The 16,350-nt window shown below is 44.7% G+C and overlaps 1 protein-coding gene across 1 annotated transcript; it reads left to right on the top strand.

Moving 5' to 3' along the window:
- Nucleotides 1–222: 222 nt before the first annotated feature.
- On the top strand, nt 223–807 carry LOC103610701 (proline-rich receptor-like protein kinase PERK2). The gene has a single exon (XM_008594811.1). It carries the CDS (start codon nt 223–225, stop codon nt 805–807), a length of 585 nt encoding a protein of 194 aa, XP_008593033.1.
- Nucleotides 808–16,350: the final 15,543 nt, after the last annotated feature.

The raw sequence follows: 16,350 nt of genomic DNA, 5'->3' as shown, positions 1-16,350 counted from the left end.
GCCCCGGCCCGGCCCCAGCCCCGCCTGCCGGCCGCTCCGCAGCAGCCCGCGGAGAAGGCGAGCCCGGCGCGGGAAGGGATGCCGGCTCTCCTCTCCCTGCCAGGGCCGGGCACCCCGCCGTCTCCATCCCCCCACCAACCCCGCTGGCCTCCGCCGCCCCTCCCCTCCCCATCGGGCCTCGGGGGACCCTCCCTAGGCTCCCCGCGCCGCCCTCTCAGCCAGATGCTACCTCCCCTGCCTCGGTGGGAAGTCACAGCCCCTCATCCGAGCCCTACCTGGTCCACCCCGCCGCTCCTAACCTCGGCCCCTCCGCCCCTCCTAACCTCGACCCCGCTCCCGCCCTCGACCCCGCTACTGCCCTCGGCCCCGCTCCCGCCCTCGGCCCCGTCGCCCCTGCCCTCGACCCCGCTACTGCCATCGGCCCCGCTCCTACCGTCGGCCACTCCTGCCCTCGCAGTCTCCTCAGTCCGCCGCTACCTCCCCTGCCTCTGCCGGGAGTCTCAGCCCCTCACCTGTGCCCTACTTGGTCCGCGGCGCCGCTCCCCGGGCAGGCTCCTCAGTCCACCGCTGCTGCGGCGCTCCGCGCTCCTGTCCCCACTCCGTGGATCTGAAAAGGGTCTGGAGCGCCCCCTAATGCCCCGACAACTGACCGACAACACCAACATCCGGGCTCCCGCCTCCCGCAGAGCGGAGGGGCTGAGGGAGGAGTGCGGACGCCGGAGTAGGCGGAGCTCTGAGGGAGGAGCTCGGACGCCAGAGAGGGCGGGACTGAGGGAGGAGAGCCGACTGCAGATTAGGAGGGGCTGAGGGAGGAGAGCCGACCTCAGAGTGGGCGGGGCTCTGAGGGAGGAGAGCCGACCAGAGTGGGCGGGGCTGAGGGAGGAGAGCCGACGCCAGAGTGGGCGGGGCTGAGGGAGGAGTGCCGACCTCAGAGTGGGAGGGGCTGAGGGAGGAGTGCCGACCCGAGTGGGCGGGGCCGGGCGGTGTGAGAGTATGAGATGGTGACAGTTGTGCCTCCATCACAGGCTCCTCATGAGAGTGACATGAGGTTGTCCAGCTAAGTGCCCAAGCGACGGAAAGCTGACCATCGCTGTGGCCTCAGTCCTCGCGGTCAGGCCACGTGCCGTTGGCTGACAGGGAGTTAAGTCTCAGCGTCTGTGAGACGCGTGTCAATGGCAGGAGCGGATTCCTGCTTAAAACTCACAATGAAGAGAGGCGGCGGGGGACGCAGGCCAGCATGGGAACCCAGGCAGCCTCGGTGTCCCCTCCCTCACACCCTTTCTTATCTTATTCCTGCTTTTCTTTCCCGTTTGCGTCTTCGAGAACTGCACTCACTTCCTCCATGAGCGCAGGACACGGAAGGGCCCTAGGGAGCCCGCGGTCCCTCCGCGTCCCACCGCCCCGTCCGCGTGCCCACCGACTTCACTTTCCACACACGTGCTGCTGGTTTAAAGACATACGACAGCCACTGTGTGATGACGACTTGATAAATGAGTTAGGGTGAACACCAGAAATAATGTTTTGATTCAAAAAACCTCTAATCAATAAGGCTGATGAAAGTTTTCGGAAAAGTCAGGTTCCAGGGCCAGCCCGTGGCTCACTTGGGAGACTGTGGTGCTGATAACACCAAGGCCACAGGTTCAGATCCCTATATAGGGATGGCCGGTTAGCTCACTGGGTGAGCGCTGGTGCTGATAACACCACGTCAGGGGTTAAGATCCCCTTACCGGCCATCTTAAAAAAAAAAAAAAGAAAAGAAAAGTCAGGTTCCCCCAAGTATTGATTTCCTTGTATGTAAACACAAACTTTTATAAAAGTTACCTCCACGTGTTCAAGCCCATTTCCTAGGGATATGGAGTGGAGCACAAAACACACATGCACACATGCATACGTAGCACACACATGTAACCTGCATGCACACATGCACATGCATGATTACACATGCCACACGCACATCTGCACGTACACATGCACACCTGCATGAACATGTGCATACACACGTGATTGCACACACCATACAATGCACATGTGCATGCACACATGATTACACAACCACACATACACACACATGATTGCACACACCACACATTGCATACCCTCGTGCACATTTACACACTTATGATTGCACATGCCATGCACATCTGCATGTACACATGTGGAATATACTATAAAGCATATGTATTTCACAGGGCCTGGTTTTCCAAAGCCTTGCTGTTTCAAATATTGACCCTTGCGGAGGACTGGAAATTTTCCTCAGGCTATAAGTCTCTGGTGTAAGATAAAGATTTGTGGCACAGCAAGGTTGCGGGCTCAAGGACAGACTAGTTACTGATTGTTATGTAAAGGTACTGAGAAATTGATGTAAGAAGGAATGTTTGCTAAGATCAAGCTTTTGTTAATTGCCTTACTGGAAAGTCATCTGGCTTGTTTCACTGAAAGTTACCAGCCTATATTGTTAAACTATAACCCCACCTATGTCTCTTCCTGTAACTTCCTGGTCTAGAAAATAAATGCAGGAAGAGGACCCCAATTCAGGGTTAATTTTCCCAAGGAAGTGATTCCTCTCGCTGGAGGATCCCAGGAAGACTAACCACTTCTGGGTCTCTCACTGCTCAGAAGAGATGGGCTTTGAGTAATCCTTTGCATCTCCATCACCCAGGGAAAGTGGGGTGACAAATCCACGGTGGATGAAGCAACACAAATCAACACACACATGCATGCACGATTGTACATGCACATGTGTGCAGATGCATGCACACACATGCACAGGATGCACTTTCTTTGGTACTTGCAAGTAGCTAGGAAGATCTAAAACATACTGAAGGGTATATGTGTTCATTTGTACCAGAGGTCACCTAAGACATGAAAACTTTACACCCAGTATCAGCAAGGAACCGAAAGATCAGTAGGTGTCTGTGTGAATGAAAGGACTTTATTAAATCCTCTGTCCATCATCTGTCCACTGCCAAAGAAACTGAAGACGCAGCACAGCAGGATGTTTCCTAACACCGTGTGCCAATTGCACCCACCTGCTGCCTCCAGCCCACCCATGTCTGCAGGCTTTCTGTTCACTTACCGACTTGGCTGACCTCCTTAATTCTCAGATCTGTCCAGCCTGCCCAAATAGGCTCTGGAGCTCTCAGTGGCATCTGATGTGTCAGCACCATGGCCTCCTAAGGGGTAGAGGCCCCAGTCCATGCATCTGGCACAGGCTGGCAATGGGTGAATTTGAGGCAACATCCATGGGATGGAGAATGAGAAAGCAATAATGCCACCGTCCAGTCCTGTACTATCCCAGGGAGGGGTCTTTACCTCAGGGGGGGCTGCAGGCTCACCTAGAGATGGAGGAAGTCTTTGCTGGTGTGTGCAGAGTGGCAGGCAGGGCTCCAGGGCCTGCTTGTTGTGTGGGCAGGAATGTTGGCACTGGGGACAGGGGTAGTTGCAGGGCAGGGCCTGGGTGGCATGGCCCCAGGCCCCTGCCCTGTGGACCTCCTGTGGGTCATCCACTTCCAGCAGGGTCAGTGGCTCAGCAGCACCTGCAGGGGCTTCCACATGCCAAGATGGCACAGGGCCAGGGAGCAGGTGTGGGGGACTGGGGTCGTGAGGCCTTCCTCCTGCCTGTGGCCTCTGCCCCTTGCCGAGTCTCTTTTTCCATCGCTGGATGTGGATAGGAAGCATAGGAAGGATGTGGATCTGTGATTCCCTCATGCAACCCCAGCTCATGAAGGCCCTGGATCTGTCCTGTCTTCAAGGGATCCCATCTCTAATGTGGGGGAGCCCTGAATGTTCTAGGCTCTCAGGAAACATCTATTGAGGATAAGCCAATGAGGAAAAGCTCACTGAGCACCTGGGGTAGGTGGCCAGGAGGCTGTGGAGACTAACGGTCCTGCTGCTGTAGAGAGTCCTGGGTCGGAGAACTCACAGACAGCATCAAAACAGTGCAGCAGGAAGAAAGCCTGCCTTTCCCACTGAGCTGCAGCCCTGCTCCTGGAGCTGGAGGATGGCGGATGCGGGTCCCAGGGTCCCTGGCTGCACTTGTGACCACAAGGACCTGGTGCCATCATGGCCCCAGCCCACTCTGAAGAGCCACTGGGGGCCAAATACGGGGTGTACTGGGGAGTGGAGCTCTAGCTCTACAGGTCTCCCATGAGCTCAGACCACCCTGTAATCACAGTTGGCCACAGTCCTGTCTTGACGGATTGGAAAACGGACTCACAACAAAGTGAAGAGCAACCTGACTGCCCAGGGAAGGCCGGAGAGGCCTGATCGACAGGGTAAGCACAGAGGAGGGGAGAAGATAAAATAAAAAGACTTACCCATGAAAAGAGGAATTTGCAAACGCTGTATGGGAACTTACAAAACCTAAAATGACCAGAAAGTCAGACCAAGATCCATGAAACTGATATAAATGCCCCTGAACAGCTCTGCCTGCCTTGCTGGGGTGTCCCTTTATGGGAACTTACAAAACCTAAAATGACCAGAAAGTCAGACCAAGATCCATGAAACTGATATGAATGCCCCTGAACAGCTCTGCCTGCCTTGCTGGGGTGTCCCTTAGACCTAGCCACTCAACATGAACACCCTGCATTTGCTTACATGTTCCTAACTCAGGTTTCATAACAAAGAAAATCCCCCAGAGCTGTCAGGCATATTGTGACTCATGCATAAGCCAGTCCAGCTCCACTACTGTCTTTGCCTTTAATCAGTTCAGTGTTTACGACCAATGAGCACTGATGACAAAGCAGACAGAATCCATGTCAGAAGTCTCTGCATTTGTCGGAGCTGAAGTGGTGACTTGGTGGCCTCGACCTGACCTCTTCCCTGCTCCATGTTCTACCCCAGAACTGGTGCCCGGGTAGCAGGTGGGAAGACCCCTGACCCCTGACACTAACCCCAACTTTTACCCTGGCCCTGACCCTAGCCTGGCCCTAGCCCTGGCCCTGGCCCTAGCCCTAGCCCCAGCCCTAGTCCTGGCCCTAACCCTACCCCAAACCCGAACCCAAATCTTGTCTAACCTGAACCAGAAGCCTAGATCTAGCCTTAGCCCTAATCGTAACCCAAACCCAAACCCTAGATATAATACTCTTTTAAATTTGCGTGAACTTTTATATTACATTGTTTAAAGTAACCCATATTGCACCATTAACGTCATTGAGTATATTATTGTAGAAAATGCATTAACTGATGGCCTATGACCTACTGAGATATGTCACCTTTTTAATAAACTTCTAACATCCCCAGAGTATTATGGACACTGAATGAATAAGAAAATGTGAACTTGGAAAAGTGAAAAAAGCCAACCACTGTCCCACAGTCAATAATATTTTGACTCTTTGCTTCAATGTTTCTCTTATAGAAGGAGAAAACACAAAGAAATAGTTTGATGGTTAGCCATTGTTAAGAAATTTTAAATTGTCAGTCTCAACCTTCACCGAACTTGAAAAATGTACTATTTTTAGTTTCATTTCCTATGTCAATCAAACTGGTTTAACCAGTTTTTCCCCTATTCAGAATCCGGGTAGGCCTGAATCAAAAGCTTTGTTGCTGACACGTGTAAGAGTGCCTGAATTACCCGTGCAAATGCTCATTCATCGTGAAGTATGAATGACGCCTGAGAAGACAAAACAAGACAAATCAGGCAGCACTAAAAGTAAATTCAAAGTAACTGAGAAATATGGTCAGCATTGTACAGGAAAAATAGGGTAAAATGTTAAATACAATGGGAGATAAAGCTGCAGTATTTTAAGGAGATACAAGAATAAAAAGCCAATGAAAGCAAACATACCAAAGTGTAGCAAGTCTGACCATGCGTTAGTCATCGCTAAAGGTGGATGATAGGTACACAGCAGTGATTCGCTCCGTCGCTTTCCTAGACTTTTGTTAATGTTTAAAATTTCCCACAATGAAAAAAATAAAGAGAAAAATAAGTCAGAAAAACATCCAGTTTGTGTTTCTTGAAGACCTTCATTAAACAACTAAATAAAAATGTAAAGGGTACTTTGAATGCATATAAAAAACAAGAAGAATTGTAGTATAAGCTTCCTGGGGAAAATTAATACAGGTACAGAATATTGAATTGACGTCAGGGAAAAAAAAGACCACTAACTGATTAATCATGAAAAGGTTGTGACTTTTAACAAAATAGATAAGTAACTCTTTTTTAAAAAAGCTTTTAACCAGAAACATGAGAAACTTCATTTGGGAAAGTTAGCATATTGGTTCAAACACATAAACACACAATTAATTCTCCGAAACATAAGAGGGGGTTCTTAGGAAATTTTAACTATATAAATAAATAATTTTAAATGAATAATTTGAAGTTTGTTTGTAGACTAAGCCAGTTATTTTTTAAATTACTGAGTTCTAGGAAACAATAAATGCTTCTAAAAAATATTATACCAATTAAAAGACAAAAGGGAGCTTTTTGTTAAAAATGACATTATATTGAGTCTAATATGAATACATTAGTAAAATTACATGTAGCAGACAACTTTTGGAAATGAAATTGAACTAAAACAAAAGTGAAGTTTTAAAGAACAAACCAGGCCTAATACTCAATAGTTTTCTTTAGCAGAATCACGTGTTAGTGGGTAGAGGGGATCCTGGTGTATGTTACCCACTATTTGGTCTAAAATAAAATGCAGGCACTACCTCAGGAAATTTTGTTTGAACATTGAATCTACTGGGATACATAAACTCTGCATTATGAACCAGCTGCTCAGTGAAGACCCTAACATGAATGATGAGTGTGACTTATTAAAGAAAAATAAAACAAAGCCTTTGTCGTATTAGCAAAGCACAGTCAAAATTAAAAACCCTCAGAAGTTCCCTTCTGAAGACAAAAGCGCAGGTGCACAAAGGCCACCTCCTGCTCCAGGCTTTCCTTGCACCTCGTCCTCCCTCACCCTAGTGCCCTGGCCCTGTCTTTAACCTTTAAACATCCAGTTTTCACCAGGACTTTCTCTCTCCCTCCTGAATCAATCTCATCAACTTCTTAATGCTATTTTTGCATAGAGCAGAAGATTTACTTAAACAAATTTTCTGGCAAATTTCTTTGAAGACCCCTAATTTAAAAGGAAAAAGGCATGCTTAAGAAGCAACTAAATAATTTAGCAATTCTCACAAACAGGCCTAAGGAAAAACTTAGGAGTGTGCCTGAATACTTAGAAATGCTAGGACACACTGTGCGCTGAGCGTTTACACATGTGTATGTACGTACCTGTGTGTTCTTTGTTTTGAGCATTTGGTGTTAGTGATCCTAACGTCCTTTCTATGCACTCTTCTAAATGATCTTATCCATTCCCTTTCTTTAAATACCTACCATATGCCAAAAATTCCACATTACAGCTCAGACCTCACCACTGAGTTCTAAATTCATGACTTGAACTCCTTTTGTACCTCTCCCCTTGGATATCCCATAGTAATTTCAAACTCAACTTGTACAAACTGAAACCTCTAGTTCTAAACATCCTCCAATCATCTCTGAATCTTCCCCATTTCAGTAAATGGCACTGCCTCTATCCACCCAGTCGCTCAAGCCAGAGACGTAGTAGTTAACCCTGATGACTCTTTTCCCCATTGTATCACCCAAATCCTTGACATCAGCCACTCCCATCTAAGCTTTCCATCTGTGTAGGTCTCCCTCTCCCTGATCTCAGCCAGGTCTGAAACACCATCATATCCCACCTCAGCTGCTGCAGTGGCTCCCAACTGGCCTCCTCTAGCCCTGTCCACACATCCTCCAACCAACCTCCAGAACAACGCTGTAGAATGTAAATCATCTTATATCGTGGCTCTTCTTAGAATTCTGCATTAGCTCCTGAATCCTCACCAGAATCCACAAAATGACCATAACTGGATGAGGAGAGAAGATAAGTGGCGTCTCCTTGGCTCGCACCCCAGGGCAACCATCAAAGCAGACGTCTGTGGCCAAATGTGTGGGGCTTTCCCCCCCGCCCACAAACAAGCAATCAGTTCTGCAACAGACAAGTGCTGGGTGTGTTCTAACCCAATTGAATTCCGACGTTGTCTGCCTGGAGATCCCACAAGACTGACTGTATGTCAAACAGCAGTTGTAGTCCAGGCCCAGGAACTTTGACCATGTTCACATGTTCATCATTACAAATTGTGATTACTTTTTGTGTCCCTTACCCAACTACTCCTTATCCCTCCCTCCCCTAAGAAAGAAAGAAAGACCTTAATATTATAAAGACTATTTTAAAGACTGTAAATTAACAGCCAGATGAAGAGATATGTAGGGTGAGGTCTGGAAGGGTCCAGAGTGCAGGAGTTTCTGTTCCATGGAGCTGGGGTGCACTGCCCTCCCAGACATGGGCAAGTTCTTTCTTACCTTCCTGCAAGCCTCCACACATTGAGCTGTCCAGAAGCTCCCTGTACCCCGTTCTCCTGGCCCTTTATGGAGACCCCATCGGACAGGCATGGTTGAAGCATGGACAAGAATAGGAACGGGACTGCGTGATCTGGTACTAAAAGACAACTGGTACTGCTCCTGAAATGGAAGTCTTATAACCTGCCATCAGACAAGGCAGATCAAAGAATCTTTTTATGGCCAGCTCCAAGACAGAAAGGTGGGAGAAGAGTAGAGAACATTTCTAGTTTCCATGGCCTGCCCTGGGGAGAAAAAGGAGCAGGTGGTAGGGGCAGGAGGTCAGAGGAAGAGACTTTTCTGGGACCTGCTTCTGAGGCCTAAAGTGCCCCAACATTCTAACAAAAGACTGTCTTTCACTTTCATCACTCTGGAGCTGTTTGGAAGCTTCTTCAGGCACCAAGGCCAAATGCTTTAAGAAAAGATATGCGTACTAAAACCTGTGTTGGGTTGGAGGGTTGGCACAGGAGCGGGAATTCAGGCAAGATTGGCATCAGAAGCTCTTCCTAGAGCTTTGTCCCTGGTGTAAGGGTGGATGTGGTGCGCTAGCATCAGGAATCCTGTCTGCAACCTGAGCTACCTGTCCCGCTGTCCCAGCCATCCCCACAGAGGCTCTCGTTGTGTCTTGTCTAGGGCAGAGAAAACAAGAAGAAAGGGAGGAGAGAAGGATGGGGGTGGGGAGGAGGAGAGTGGAAGGGATGGCAAAAGTTAGTGTTTCATAATCAAAAGAGAACAAGAAATATTATTTGTTTATTTTTCAACAGTAGTTGCTAGCCCTGGAAATGTGAAATGTAAATACATTAACTTTCTAATTCTTTGTGATGATTACATACTTTAAAAATATTTTTTAAATTAAGAAAAGTTCAGAGTTCTCCCAAAAGAACATTGGATTTTTTGGAATAGTTAATACCATCACATTGTTAAAAAAAATTTTTTTAAAAGCTATGCACCATGTGCCAATTACACCTGTGACATTTTAATTTATAGAGACGACTGAAGAAGAATTTATTACCTACATTCCCCAAGAAAATGCACGCCACACCACACAGGGCTACATGTGAGCACCAGCAGGCAGGAGAAGGGAGGGAAAGCCCAGGGACCAGCCTCTCGGGGCTTCTGTGGAAAGGCAAGGGCGAGGCACTGCAGTGTAAACAGCTGAGGTCATCTAGATTGAATAACCCTCATTGTCTGGCACGTGGCCCTGGGTAGATTTAGGGCAGGGGAAATAGCTGGGTCTGTGAGTAGTTCGGGGTGTGAACTCAGGATTGGTTGGAAGGTTTGCAACATGACTTTTGCACACCCACAAAAGCTGGATCAGAGAGATGTAAACAACTTTGATCTTTTGTCTCTGTGATGAATGAATGCCAGACACAGAATCTAAGGAAACAGAAAATTCTCCCCCCATCCCAGACACACACACTGTGAAAGGTATAGGGAAAGTCTCCCTCTCATCCCTATCTTTTAACTACTTAATTTCCACCTTCCTATTCATAGGTAACCATTTTTATTAGTTTCCTTTTGTATCCTTGGAGGTCTTTCCAGATTATCACACAGAAATTTCTCATCATCTCCCCACTTTTAAATGACTGCATATTATTTCATTGTACAGATGTACTATAATTTAGTTAACCAGTACTTTACTGATGGATATTTGTGTAATTTCCAAGAGTTGCTAATGTAATGGATGTTGCAATGAGTAGTGTTGAACTCACATCATTTTGCACATGTGCAAGTGTGTCTGTAGAATGAGTTTTCTGAAGTCTAGTTGCTGGATCAAAGGGTATATACACCTGTAATTTCGATGGAAATTGATGAAATGTCTTAGGAGGCATACCAGTTATGGTTCTCTCTCTCTCTCTCTCTCTCTCTCTCTCTCTCTCTCTATATATATATATATATATAAGAAATACATTTCTCTTATATTTCTAGAGGGACCATAACTAGTATGCTTCCTAAGAAGGACATTTCAGCAATTTCCATCAAAATTACAGGTGTACATACCCTTTGATCCAGCAACTAGATTTCAGAAAACTCATTCTACAGACACACTTGCACATGTGCAAAATGATGTGAGTTCAACACTACTCATTGCAACATCCATTACATTAGCAACTCTTGGAAATTACACAAATATCTATCAATAAAGTACTGGTTAATTAAATTATAGTACATCTGCACAATGAAATAATATGCAGTCATTTAAAAGTGGGGAGATGATGAGAAATTTCTGTGTGATAATCTGGAAAGACCTCCAAGGATACACAAGTAAACTAATAAGAGTGGTTGGTTACCTGTGAATAGGAAGGTGGAAATTAAGTAGTTAAACGAGAGGGATGAGAGGGATACTTTCACTGGGGGAGAGAGAGAGAGAGAGATGAGAGAGATTTCTGTATTTCCTTTGATTCTGTGTCTGCAATTCATTCATCACAGAGACAAATGATCAAAGTTGTTTACATCTCTCTGTGATCCAGCTTTTGCAGGTGTGCAAAAGTCATGTTGCAAACTTACCAATCAATCCTGAGTTTACACTCCCAACTACATCCTTGATCTAATTCACACACCCAGCTGATGTTTCCCCTGCCCTAAATTGACCCAGGGCCATGTGACAGACAACGAGGGTTATTCAATCTAGATGACCTCAGCTGTTTACCCCATGGTACCTCACCCTTGCCTTTCCACAGAAGCCCCAAGAGGTTGGGCCCTGGGCTTTCCCTCCCTTTCCCATCTCCCCATGTGGCCCAGTGTGGTGTGGCATGCGTTTTCTTCGGGAACGTAGGCAGTAAATTCTTCTTCAGTCACCTCTATAAATTGACACATGGTGTATAGCTTTTTTTTTTTTTTTAAACAATGTGATGGTATTAACTATTCCAAAAAATCCAATGTTCTTTTGGGAGAACTTTTCTTAATTTAAAAGATGTTTTTAAAATATGTAATCATCACAAAGAATTTTAGAAAGTTAATGTATTTACATTTCACATTTCTTTTTTTTTTCTTTTTTGTCTTTTTCGTGACCGGTAAGGGAATCGCAACCCTTGGTGTGGTGTCGCCCACACTGCGCTCAGCCAGTGAGCGCACCGGCCATTCCTATATAGGATCCGAACCCGCGGCGGGAGCATCACTGTGCTCCTAGCGCTGCACTCTCCCGAGTGCGCCACAGGCTCAGCCCTACATTTCACATTTCTAGGGCTAGCAACTACTGTTGAAAAATAAACAAATAGGGGCCGGCCCGGTGGCGCACTGGATAAGTGCACCACTTGGGAAGCGCGGCGGCGCTCCTGCCCGAGGGCTCGAATCCCACATACAAACCGGTTCCCGCTCACTGGCTGAGCGAGGCGCGGGAGCAACACCGAGGGTTGCAATCCCGTTGCCGGTCCCCAGTCCGGTACGGGGGCAACACTGAGGGTTGCGATCTGTTGCCGGACACGGAAAAAGACAAAAATACAAAAAAAAAATTAAAAAAATAAAAATAAAAATAAAATAAAATAAAATAAAAAGAAAAATAAACAAATAATGTTTCTTGTTCTCTTTTGATTATGAAACACTAACTTTTACCATCCCTTCCACTCTCCTCCTCCCCACACCCATCCTTCTCTCCTCCCTTTTTTCTTGCTTTCTCTGCCCTAAACAAGACACAAAGAGAGCTTCTGTGGGGATGGCTCAGACAGCAGGACAGGGCACTCAGGTCGCAGACAGGATTCCTGAAGCTAGTGCACCACATCCAAGTTGACACCAAGGGACAAAGCTCTAGAAAGAGCTTCTGATGCCAGTCTTGCCCGAATTGCAGCTCCTGTGCCAACCCTCCAACCCAGCACAGATTCAGAGTAAAAACATTCTCATTAAAATCTGAGTAAAAGAGAAAACATGCTTATCATTCTTCCATTCTAATCCTTCTTGGAGCAGATGCCCCTGACTGCTGAATTGTAAAGAATTGATCAAAGATGACTACTCATGGTATTCGCTTAAGCTGTATGACATGCACCATCCCCACATGCCCACAGCTTTTGTCTCACTACTCTTTTAAACCAGGTTTGAAATTTAAGTATGATTTGTATATTGGATTATATTGACGTTCTGTTAAAACCAATTCTTCTGAAACTATTCCAAAAATTTTAAGCAGTGGTCATTCTCCCAAACATATTCTATGAGGCCAGCATTACCCTGATACCAAAAGCAGACAGATATAACAACAATATCTGTTCATGATAAATAAAAACTAATTAGGTATAGAAGGAAAGTATCTCAACATTATAAGAGCCATATATGACAAACCCACAGCCAACATCATCCTGAACAGGGGTAAGTTTAAAGCTTTTTCTCTAAGAACAGGAATGAGACAACCACACTCACCACTCCTATCTAACATAGTATTGGAAGTTCTTGCCAGAGAAATTAAGCAAGTGCAAGAAATTAAGGGCATCCAAATTGGAAAAGAGGAAGTCAAATTGTCCCTGTTTGCAGACAACATGATCCAATATTTAGAAAAACCTAAAGAATCAACCAAAAAAACTCTTAGAACTGATAAACAAATTCAGTATAGTTGCAAGATACAAAATCAATATACAAAATTCAGTAGCATTTCTATACACCAAAAATGAATTAGCAGAAAAAGAAATCAGGAAAGCAATCCCATTTACAATAGCTATGAAAAAATAAAATATAATAAAATATCTAGGAATAAATTTAACCAAGAAGATGAAGGATCTCTACAATGAAAACTACAAAGCGCTGATGAAAGAAATTAAAGAGGACACTAAAAAATGGAAAGACATTCCATGCTCTTGGATTAGAAGAATTAATGTTGTGAAAATGACCATACTACCCCAAGTGATCTACAGATTCAATACAATTCCTATCAAAATACCAATGACATTCTTCATAGACACAGAAAAAACAATTCTAACATTCATATGGAACAACAAAAGTCTCTAAATAGCCAAAGCAATCCTGAGCAAAAAGAATAAAGCTGGAGGCTTTACACTACCTGATTTCAAAATATGCTACAAAGATATACTAACCAAAACAGTATGGTAGTGGCATAAAAATAGACACATGGACCAAAGGAACAGAATGGAAAACCCAGAAATAAATCCATGTATTTACAGCCAACTGATCTTTGACAAAGGTGCCAAGAACATACATTGAGGAAAGGACAACCTTTTCAATAAATGGTGCTGGGAAAACTGGACAACCATATGTAGAAGAATGAAACCAGACTCCTATGCCTCACCATATACCTAAATCAACTCAAAATGGATTAAAGTCTTAAATGTAGGACCTGAAATTATAAAATTTCTAGAGGAAAACAAAGGAGAAATTCTTCAGGATGTAGGACTAAGCAAAGATTTTATGAATTAGACCTGAAAAGCACAGGCAATAAAAGCAAAAATAAACAAGTGGGATTATATCAAACTAAAAAGCTTCTGCACATCAAAGGAAACAACCAAGATGGCAAAGAGACATCCAATAGAATGGAAGGAAATATTTGCAAACTATGCATCTGACAAGGGACTAATTTTTAGAATGTACAAGGAACTCAAACAACTCAATAGAAAAAGAAAAAAAGAATAGTCCAATTAAGAATGGACAAAGGAGCTAAATAAATATTTCTCAAAAGAAGACATACAAATGGCCAACAGATATATGAAAAAATGCTTAATATCATTAATCATCAGGGAAATGCAAATTAAAACTACATTAAGATATCACCTCACTCCAGTTAGATTGGTGCTTATCAAAAAGACAGAAATTAACAAATTCTGGTGAGGATGCAAAGAAAGGAGAATCCTTATAAATTACTGGTGGGATTGTAAATTAGTATGGCCATTATGGAATACAGTATGGAGGTTTCTGAAACAACTACAGATAGAACTGCCATACAATCCAGCAATCAACCTACTGGGTAGATACCCAAAGGAATGGAAATCATGATGTCAAAGGGATACCTGCACTCCCATGTTCATTGCAGCTCTATTTACAGTAGCCAAGACATGGAACCAACCTAAATACCCATCAACTGACAACTGTATAAGGAAAATGTGGTATACACACACAATGGAATACTACTCAGCCATAAGAAAGAACAAAATTCTGTCATTTGTAGCAACACAGATGAGCTTGGAGAAAATTATGTTAAGTGAAATAAGCCAGGCACAGAAAGAGAAACACCACTCATAAGTGAGATATAAAAAAGAAAGAAAGAGAGAGAGAGAGAGAGAGAGAAAGACCACAATAAATTATTGAACTTTCAGAAGGAGAGAACAGACCTATAATTACTAGAGGTGGGAAAGGGGGAGGCGGAGGGGGGATGGGGAGAGATTGGACAAGGGGCATAAAGAATAGTTACGATTTGTAATGATGAGCATACTAATACCCCCTCTAATTACCCTAGATTTCTTCTCCCTTCTGAAAGAGTAATGGTTACTCTGTTGATTTGTTGCCTAGATGATCTGTCCAATGCTAAGAGGTGTGTTCAGGTCCCCCAACATTATCATAGAGCAGAGGCTTCTTCTGTCACTCTGGAATGGGCTTTGTGGAGAGAGACATCCTCTTCTTTTCTTTGATCTCTGTTGGTGACTCTCCTTGTGTCAATGCACTCCAGTGGCTGGCGGACCATCTGCATGGTGGTTGTGGCATCTAGCCATTCTCATGGCAGCTGTGGTTATTACTGTGGCAGTGGTGGGCCATCCACATGGAGGTGATATTTTTGGCATGCTCCTTACCTAGTTGGTGGTGGCAATGGTGGTGTGCCTGGTTGTGGAAGGGGGTCCAGTCACTGGCTCCATACCTTAGGACCTGAGGTGGGCCCCATGGTGCTGGCAGTGTGCCTGGTTGTGGATAGAGGGTCCGGTCCCCAGCTGCATGCCTCAGGACCCTGGATGGGCCCCATGGTGCTTGGCTTCATTTTTAGTTTTCCAAAATCCCACTCAGAGACTCTGAAGACCAATTCCATTAGAATGAACCATATGAAAATGCTAATATTCAATTTCTTTGATCTGTAAAAAGGCTTCAATTTGATATGGCCATGAACAGTAGAGGTGTTCTTCATTTAACAGAATAAATGTATTCACAGGAATTTTAATTGGAAATAAGTTTTCTGTTAACTGCATTGTATGGTAGGTACTTTTGAGGATAGTCTCATTGCTAAATGAATACCACTTACAATTACACACCAAGTCTTCTAAAATCCAATATTTCACTTTTAGAACAACTTTTTAAAATAATTGTAAAATGAACATGGACTCAAGAAAATAAAAATGTGAAAAAGGAAAAGTAAATAACATGTGGTCTTATTCACTAGAGACTAATATACTTAGTATATTATATTTCTGGTCTTTTTCCATTAATATAGTGTTGCTTTGTGTTGCTTTGCCCCCACGGATTTGTCACCCCACTTCCCCTGGGTGACAGAGATGCAAAGGATTACTCAAAGCCCATCTCTTCTGAGCAGTGAGAGACCCAGAAGTGGTTAATCTTCCCGGGACCCTCCAGCGAGAGGAATCACTTCCTTGGGAAATTAACCCCGAATTGGGGTCCCCTTCCTGCATTTATTTTCCAGACCAGGAAGTTACAGGAAGAGAACAAAGGTGGGGTTATAGTTTAACAATATAGGCTGGTAACTTTCAGTGAAACAAGCCAGATGACATTCCAGTAAGGCAATTAACAAAAGCTCAATCCTAGCAAACATTCCTTCTTACAGCAGTCTCTCAGTATCTTTACATAACAATCAGTTCTCTCTCAGTATCTTTTTTTTTTTTTTTTGTCCTTTTTGAGACCAGTCGCACAGTGCTCAGCCAGTAAGCGCTATGAGCGCACTGGTCATCCCTATATAGGATCCAAACCCATGGCGGGAGCGCTGCTGCACTCCCAGCGCTGCACTCTCCTGAGTGCACCACAGGCTCGGCCGAATCTCTCAGTATCTTTACATAACAATCAGTAACTAGTCTGTCCTTGAGCCAGCAACCTTG

This window comes from Galeopterus variegatus, unplaced genomic scaffold (assembly GCF_000696425.1).
Source record: "Galeopterus variegatus unplaced genomic scaffold, G_variegatus-3.0.2 Scaffold11632, whole genome shotgun sequence".
NCBI lineage: Eukaryota > Metazoa > Chordata > Mammalia > Dermoptera > Cynocephalidae > Galeopterus > Galeopterus variegatus.
The sequence above is the reverse complement of the archived record's forward strand: the minus strand, read 5'-3'. Positions and strand labels throughout refer to the sequence as shown.

Bases quoted from the DNA above. Each gene is read 5' to 3' on its own strand.
- LOC103610701 (XM_008594811.1), top strand. From the start codon at position 223: ATGCTACCTCCCCTGCCTCGGTGGGAAGTCACAGCCCCTCATCCGAGC.